General features: G+C 37.9%; 1 protein-coding gene and 1 long non-coding RNA gene across 3 annotated transcripts; one reads left to right on the top strand and one right to left on the bottom strand.

Annotated features, from left to right (window-relative positions):
• On the top strand, positions 1 to 8729 carry LOC126712460 (probable 26S proteasome non-ATPase regulatory subunit 3). Of its 2 annotated transcripts, none has more exons than XM_050411787.1 (9): positions 1 to 155; positions 304 to 407; positions 544 to 734; positions 3617 to 3754; positions 3867 to 4003; positions 4145 to 4199; positions 4274 to 4384; positions 7290 to 7529; positions 7997 to 8729. In XM_050411787.1, the coding sequence occupies exons 2-9, from the start codon at positions 323 to 325 to the stop codon at positions 8507 to 8509; spliced, it is 1470 nt and encodes a 489-aa protein (XP_050267744.1). In that variant the 5' UTR covers positions 1 to 155; positions 304 to 322; the 3' UTR covers positions 8510 to 8729. The 2 variants fall into 2 exon arrangements, with proteins under 2 accessions (XP_050267744.1, XP_050267745.1); XM_050411788.1 differs by having other exon boundaries at positions 77 to 224.
• Positions 4749 to 5931, bottom strand: LOC126712461 (uncharacterized). The gene is made up of 2 exons (XR_007651113.1): positions 5823 to 5931; positions 4749 to 5001 (listed from the first exon to the last, which is right to left on the bottom strand). It is a non-coding gene; the product is annotated as an uncharacterized LOC126712461 (long non-coding RNA).

Below are 8729 nucleotides of genomic sequence, written 5' to 3'. Positions count from 1 at the left end.
AAACTATTATTAATATTATTATTTTAGAAGCGAAATAAAATGTTAACTTGAAGAGAAAGAAAAGAGAGATACTGAATAAAAATCAAAGAGAGTCGCTACAAGCAAAGAAAGTGCTTCGTCCTCCTCTCCTTCCTCAGCGGACTTTCTCCAGATTCGTAAGTTGCATTCCACTCCCCTGAATTCTTCACAATCATCATCTACTTGAATCTCACTTCACAGCTATTGTGCGTTTTCATTGCTTTCAAATTTTCTTGTACTTTCCGAGCAACCAAACAGATCGTTCAATCTCTTCTGTTTTGGCAGCTTCTCTTCATTCTTCAAGATGACTCAAGATGTGGAGATGAAAGAGAAAGACCACACAACTCCTTCACATTCTGTTACCACCGTCGTCCCATCCACTTTTCAGAGTAACTTCTACTGCTACTGCTTTTTGTCCTCAATTTCAATCTCATCGATTTCTAATTCTAGGGTTTCATATTTAATTGACAATTTTCATATATTTGTGTGTGTGTGTGTGCGCGCGTATTTGGGGGGTTTTTATAGATTTGAAGGAGATAGCATCGCTTATTGAGACCGGTTCGTACACCAAGGAGGTTCGCCGAATCGGTCGCGCTGTACGGCTCACGATTTCGTTGAGGCGTAAATTGACGGCATCGGTGCTCTCGGCTTTTCTCGATTTCGCTCTTGTTCCTGGTTCTGAAGCCCATGCTCGATTATCGGTGTATCTTCCAAAGGTACATTGATCTTAGTTTTTGTGATTTCAAGCTGAGTATCAGTGTTGTTTGATTGGTTTGGTTTCTTAGGGTTATTCTTTCTCTGCAATATAGTAAGTGTGTTTCGGTATCTGAACTGTGAAACTAGATGTAGTTAAGGTTGTCCGAGTTTTTGTTAATGTTTGGTAGAGACAAAAATGCGAGAATGTGGGTATCATCGAGCTGAAATATCAGTTTTTGTATGACAATGGAGCGATTCTGTCTTGTTTGGTTCACAATCACTGTGAGAACTATTTAACATATGCTACCCTCACTCGCCATCTTGATCTTACAAAGAGAGGAGGCGTCATTTGAGCTAGAGCTAATCGGCGGTTCAAAGTGAGAACTATTAAAAGAAATAGGAATTTTTCTTGTGGTGAGGATTTTAGCCAATGATTTGATGGTGGCCTAAAGGTATAATTCAATGTAGGGGTTCCACTGTATATTAGAATTATAATTTAAATTGTAATTGGAAGAAGTTTTTTATTTTTAATGCTAGGTCAGATTAAGTTTGGTCATTTTTGAGAAAAGTAGGAAACGGTGAGTGATGGTTTTGCTTAGTTTAGGAAAAACCACATTAACTCTTTGATAACACAACATCATAGCATGATCCAAAAAGTTTTATTAGATGTTTGCATACGTGATAAAAGAGTCATTTACTTATTGGGAGAGTAGAAGTGTCATTAAGACCACTTAATAATTAGCATCAAGTTGGGTAACTGTCTGGAAGTCAATCTTGCAGATGCTGCATTTGGAGATTAGAAGTGTCATTTGTTGTTGTGATTACCTTTTAGATTCTTTGGCATTGCCAATAAGCTCTCTACCAAAGGGCCCCAAAGCTGGGGGAATAATTTTCTAAGGGGTGGGCTAAGAGGTGAATTTCTTAAATTCCATCTAGTGGAGTGGAATACAATGTGCTCTCCAATCAAGAGTGGGATTGGGGGTGAGAAAATCAGACACCATCAATCAATCCTTATTTGGGGAAATGGTTGTGGCATTTTGGAGGAAGGAAATCGTTTTTGGAGAAGAGTGATTGGTGTGAAGTATGGGGAAGCTTGGGGTGAATGGACAATGAAGATTATCTAACATTCATGGTGTGACTTTTGGTGGATTGTAAGGGCGGTTCGCGTTAAATTTGTGGATTACATTAGTTATTGGTGATGGTAGTAGCATGCAGTTTTGGCATGACACATGATGTGGTAGTTGTGCATTGAAAGAGTTGCACCCAAACTTATACTCAATTGCAGTGATAAAGATGATTTTCTGCACTCTTGTTGAAGCAATTGAATGAAGGGTAAACTCGCTCATGAAATATAAGCATGCACTTATAACGATTGAGAATTGGAATTGACACTCTTTACTCCAATATCCTAAGTGGTGATGTGATGTAGGACAAAACCCAAATATATGCAACCAAAAAAAAAAAAAAAAAAAAAAACCACCTAGACTTGCCTAGAATTGGCACCAAGAAAGAGGAACAAAACATAGGAATTGACACCTAGGATTGCGTGCCAATGAGCTCTAGCTCAACTGGCACCTCATCCCTTTATAAATGTTAGATGAAGGGTGAGGTCATGAGTTCAAGATCAATCAGGTGTGTTTGTAACTTACCAATGCAAAAATAACATCTAGGATTGTCTAGAATCAACACCAAGCAGTTTGAAGAAAAATCTCCAACAATAAATGTGTTACTCAAGCAAACTGTCTAACTGTCTCCATTGGAGTACAATAGTGTGTGCTTATATAGATTACTATGACCTAATTCTTATTCTAACTGACCTAGGAAAGCCAATTATTGAATTACAAAAATAATTGGCTTTACTCTAGGAAATTAAATAAAAATTCTATTAACCTAATTAATTAATAATATCTATCTATAAAAAAAAAAAAAAAATCCAATAAAAAATAGGAATGACCTAATAAATAAAATAAAATAAAATAATCTTCGCACTTCTAGTATCATTTGGGCTCTAATCAAATGAGATGGAGGCCTAAAGGTAAAGGTAACTTTGATGTGAGATCTTATTATGAAGTGCTAAGAGGTTCCATGGCATAATATTTCCATGGAAGGGTGGGTGGTGTACTAAGGTACCAAAGAAAGTTGCTCTTTGTGTGGACAACAGTGTAGATTTTATTGATTCCCTTTTAATTATTGGATTATGTAATTTTAAGGTGTATTTTGTGTACACATCCTTTGTGCGTGACTTCTTTGTGATTCTTTAGACTATCTTATTAATACATCCTATGTACATGAGGTAGTTCATTTGCATCAATAAATTTGATTACTTATATCTAAAAAAAATTCCTGGCTGCGTAAAACTTATTTCTGGTATTGAACATTCTATCCCTTTCATTACCATAATTTGTTGAAAGAGAACATGTCCATGATACAATTCATGAGTATTCTCCTAAACTATAAAAATTTCTATTCATAGTTGCATTTTCTATGAGCATATAGCAAGCTTTCTTCAGGCTTTCCCTTTATAAAAGAGTTTATAAAATCTGTATTTACATTTCCTGGCCAACCTAGCCAGTAAATAAATTAGATAGCTTGAAATGCTGATCTGAAATTTTACAAATGTGATAAGCCACTCATGATCAATTTAGTGGAATGTGAACTATACAATGTGAGATACCTTACTTATATATTGGATATGAAAGGGGTGTGCGTCTATCTGTATGGTATATAGAAATTTGAGAACCATACTATGTTTAACATGAGAGGTGTTCTTATTGTTTTAACTCCATTTGAATAAAAAAATTTATGATAGTTCTATATTTTGTGCTCTAGCTTCACTGTTAAGAAGTTATAATGTCCACATTGTTTAACCATACCTAATTACATATGTTGTAACATTGTGTAGCAAGATGAGCATGAAATGGAAGTTGACACTGCTACATCAGTTAGTCAAGCTTCAGGGAAACATTTACTGCCAGAGCTTGAGATTTACTGTTACTTGCTCCTGCTACTTTTTCTGATTGATCAGAAAAAGTACAACGAGGTTTGTGGATTGGTTCCCCTTTATTTACTTCTCTTTTTTGTTCATTATAGTGGATGGAACCCACTGAGGTAGAGGTAGTTATGTAGTGAATGTACTTCTGTTTCTCTTTTAGGCTAAAGCTTGTTCATCAGCAAGCATTGCTCGGCTTAAGAATGTGAACAGAAGAACTGTTGATGTCATAGCATCTAGACTGTACTTTTATTACTCATATAGCTATGAGCTCACGGGTGAGCTTGCTGAAATTCGCGGGTAAGTTATATATCAACTCGAATGTGCATATGTATTTAGTATTTACGTATGTTTGTAAATATGTGTTTATGTCATTCAGGGGAAAAAGAGAAAGGTTAGCTTTTAATCTTTTATTTTGTCTGTATGTGTATTTGTTTTCAGCAATCTACTTGCCTTGCACCGTATTGCTACATTGCGCCATGATGAGCTGGGCCAGGTTTGTTTTCATCTCTAGTGCAAGATGTTGTCTTGGGGATTCAAAACTTGTAATAATATGATACCCTAATGCAGGAAACACTCCTAAACTTGTTACTTCGTAATTACCTCCACTACAACCTATATGATCAGGCTGAGAAACTGAGGTCTAAGGCACCACGATTTGAAGCACACTCAAACCAACAGGTGCGGTAAATTTCTTTTTAAAATTTTAGTGTTTGCGTTCATATGGATTACAGTTAAAAGTCTTTTTGCTTCACGTAATCTGAATGTCTAACCTGGCTACTGATTGTTGCTGCCCAAAATTTGCACATAAGAAAGACATGGGCCCCCATTTTAGAAAAAGGGCCCAATGAATTTGGTAAACCAAATAGAAAAAATATAAAAAAGGCCCAAAGGGAAAGCACAAGCCCTTGGAAAAAGGAAGTGGCCAAGGGAGAAGGTGCATGGCCCAATAACTAATGTATGTTTAAGCAGTCCAAGGAAGGCCCAACCTACCTTAGAAAAGAAAAGAAGGAAAAGCTTGTCCTGGAACTCTTTGCAACTCGAAAGAGATGAGAGAGTGGAGGAAATACCTCCCAGTCTGTTGTAAATGACAAACGTGGTTGACTCACTCCATATTCCAGGCATATGAGAGGTGTATGATCACTCATTTTCAGGTTTCAAGGGAGAACGGTTTGGCGGAAGGGTAGGAGAGCTCTAGTTGTGATGATCAGCCATGACCTTTAGTGGATTACTGGGGTAAGTGTCAACACTAAAATGGTGAAAGAAGGCAGACCTCACAGGTGCATGTCATAGAAAACCTGGGATGCACGGACGCGGCTCCCAGGCCGGCGTACCCGCGTCCGACGCGGCGACGCGGGAGGGACGCCGCAGACCGCGCGTCCGTCCCGCGTCGTGCCGCGTCGCGCCACGTGGCGGATCCCGACTCGGGCCGACGCGGGCCGACGCGGCCAAAGTCGGCGCCGACGCGGCCGAAATCGGCGCCGACGCGGCCGAAATCGGGCCGACTCGGTCCGTATCGGCCGTATCGGCCTGTATCGGCCGAAACGGCCGAAACGGCCGAGTCAGGCCGAAATTCAAAAAAAAAAAAAAAAAAAAAGTGCAAACGCACCGTTTATAAATTCTTAGTAAAATATTTGTTTATAAATATTAGTAAAATATTTGTTTATAAATATTTGGTTAAATATTTGTTTATAAATATTTGGTTCAATATTTGTTTATAAATATTTGGTTCAATATTAGTTTATAAATATTTGTTTATAAATATTTGGTTAAATATTTGTTTATAAATATTTGGTTAAATATTTGGTTAAATATTTGGTTAAATATTTGGTTAAATATTAGTAAAATATTTGTTTATAAATATTTGTTTATAAATATTAGTAAAATATTTGTTTATAAATTATTAGTAAAATATTTGTTTATATAATGTGAAAAAGTAAAAGTATGCTTAGCAATATATTAAACATATATTATAAAAATATTTTTAATAATTTTTTAATCGCCGAGTCCTGCCGCACCCGCACCCACCTTTTTCAAAAATTGCCGAGTCCCGCACCCGCACCCGCACCCGCACCCGCACCCGAGTCCCGAAACGCACCCGTGCTTCATAGTAGAAAACCTACAGCCGACCAAAGCTTGTAAATGTTCATAGTGTTTCATCGTTTTGTACCTAGGCTGTTATTAGTTAAGGCCTTGCCATGACCCTCAATTCTCCCCCAATGAGGAGAATCTTCTATTTGGGCTTAAGTCCACATAATACTTTCATAGTTCTAATTGCCCAAAGAAATCTAGGGAGACCGGGTGTGATAGGGACAAACCAAAGGTTCTGTGCCCAAAGAAATTGGCTGGAAGGCTGAGGAGAGTGGTAAAACATTAAGGATGTCTCCCCAGTTTTGGGAAACCTATGGTTTGGGGGGAACAAGAAAAAGAAAGCAGAAACAGCCATAAGAACTACCAGATACACTTCGACAAATTCCTTCAATCATTTATCAACATCCCATCCTTAACATTTAGCAAGAAACTCATGCCGCAGAATGAGAAGTGTTGACATGCATCACTAGAAAAACTCTCCTCTCTCCCTGAATTGTCTCACCCATCTGAATCCTGTGGTAGAAAGGATTTCAACTAGTAAGGCCACCCTGTTCCAAGTCCCAAATCTCACTAGTTCTGTAAGCTCGAGGGTTGATTGCAAACTGTATTGTGAGAGTTGGGGCCTAATACTTCGTGTGTCCAAATGGTTTGAGAGGAAAGATATATATATATATATATATAAAGGCTATCACTTATTTCATTTTATCTTTTTTCATTGGACTTTTTGGATTATTTTGTTTGTGCACAGACTGGTTTTGGCAGGATAAGCCCATTCTGTAGGGAAACCAGGCCCAAGTCCCCCTCGCAACAATCAGGCTTGAGGCCCAGACCAATGACTTTCCAGTGAAGTGGGGACACTTGTCTTGGGCGTGATAAAGAAGGCCCCTACCCTGATTCATTTAATTTGAACCCTAACCTTGGACAGCCTTCGTTTGGTTCACATTAAAATTGATCACTTAATGCAGCCATGCAGTATGAAAGAAGTGTGCTGTGATATTTATTTTGCTTGTCTTTTAATGATTAAAGCAGGGGATTTGGGCCCTACTATCTATTATGCGTGGAAGATTTTGATCTAGAATATTATTTTCTTGTACCCAAATTTCATAAAGTGAAAAGGGCATCTTTCTCTTAAAATAAGTAGGTGAAAAGATTATCTAAATTAAAAATAATTGGAAGAGCTTGTGCACACTTACTCTTGTACTCTTCCTTGACTGTTTTCTATGTCTTATCTTTTTTCTTTTTTTCTTTCTTCTTGGTCTTATATCTTTTAACCTTCTTGCATATGTTTCTTTACAAGAATTCATTGTAGGAATGCACTTTCCACGCGTTTGATCAATTGTTGTATATACCCATGGATTCAATCTACACCAATATATATTTGTTTGGTTTCTGTTGAGCTTCTCTATTCCCTCTTTGCAGTAGTTCTATTTCCTATTAACTGAATGTGAGCATAATTGTTTATTAATAATTTGAATGTCTCATATTACTTCTGCAGTTCTGTCGATATCTCTTTTACCTTGGAAAGATTCGAACAATTCAGTTAGAGTACACCGATGCAAAAGAGTCTCTCCTGCAGGCTGCCCGGAAAGCGCCTCTTGCAGCTAGAGGGTTTCGAATCCAATGTAACAAGTGGGCTGTGCTAGTTCGTCTACTGCTGGGAGAAATACCCGAGAGAACCATCTTTATGCAGAAAGGAATGGAGAATGCTTTGAAGCCATACTTTGAGCTTACAAATGTGAGTCCAACTTGTCAAACCAGTAGCTAATTATAACATGTCAGTGCATTCAGTGGAGTCATAATTTTAAGATTGATTTACAACTTGGCAAATCGTAATTCTTGATTTATCACTGCAAATCTTCTTTTAGTATCAGAACCCAGCCAGTATGGTTCATACTTAATGAATGAGCTAAAATTTATTCATCAAACAAAGCAACAGTACAGCAAGCAGCAAGCTGCAACCATAACAGAGAACAAAAAAAAAAAAAAAAAACTCTGCTAAAAGAAAAGGCAGAGCTGACTAGCACATAATATACAGAACTAACTCCTATTGGATACAGAAACAGGGACACGCCATAAACTGCCCAGAATTCTATTCTGGATAGTGATCTTTACATTTTTGCACAAATACAACCAAGCTAGTCTTTGGTTGTGATGTATTCTGTTTGGGTTTGAAGTGTTTCAACTTTGCATTGGAACTTTCAGGCTGTTCGGATTGGTGACCTGGAGCTGTTTAGGAATGTAGCTGAGAAGTTTGCTGACACTTTCAATGCTGACCGAACACACAATTTGATTGTCCGGCTGCGGCATAATGTTATTAGAACTGGTTTACGTAACATCAACATCTCCTATTCCCGCATCTCACTTGCTGATGTTGCTAAAAAATTGAGGTTAAACTCTCAAAACCCCATTGCTGATGCTGAGAGCATTGTGTCGAAGGCTATTCATGATGGAGCAATTGATGCCACCTTGGATCACACAAATGGGTGGATGGTATCAAAGGAAACAGGAGATATTTACTCCACAAATGAGCCTCAAATTGCTTTCAACTCCCGGATTGCTTTCTGCCTTAACATGCACAATGAAGCAGTTCGGGCCTTGCGATACCCTCCAAATACACACAAGGAGAAGGAAAGTGCTGAGAAGAGGAGAGAGAGGCATCAGCAGGAGCAGGAACTTGCCAAGCACATTGCTGAAGAAGATGATGATGATTTTTAATAATGTAATCTATGGGTCTTTTGCTGTGGCAAGAAACTTGGCCATTTCTTATTTTTTGCTTTTGTTTTAGCTTTATGAAGCCCCAAAAAATATTTAATTTTCTACTAAGATTACTATTATCATTTTTCTTCCCTCTCTCTCTCTCTGTCTCTCTCGAACAGAGACTTGAACTTTCTTTGTTGATGATCCAATGATATTTTAAGCTTGGAATTTGTTTTCA

Source organism: Quercus robur, chromosome 2, assembly GCF_932294415.1.
Source record: "Quercus robur chromosome 2, dhQueRobu3.1, whole genome shotgun sequence".
Classification (NCBI taxonomy): domain Eukaryota; kingdom Viridiplantae; phylum Streptophyta; class Magnoliopsida; order Fagales; family Fagaceae; genus Quercus; species Quercus robur.
Note: the sequence above shows the minus strand (reverse complement) of the source record. Positions and strands in the feature narration are given on the sequence as shown.

Excerpts from the sequence above, each read along its gene's own strand:
- LOC126712460 (XM_050411787.1), top strand. The coding sequence starts at position 323 with ATGACTCAAGATGTGGAGATGAAAGAGAAAGACCACACAACTCCTTCA. Across the intron at positions 408-543 it reads CGTCCCATCCACTTTTCAGA|ATTTGAAGGAGATAGCATCG; the intron begins GTAACTTCTACT and ends GGGTTTTTATAG. Across the intron at positions 4,385-7,289 it reads AAGCACACTCAAACCAACAG|TTCTGTCGATATCTCTTTTA; the intron begins GTGCGGTAAATT and ends TTACTTCTGCAG.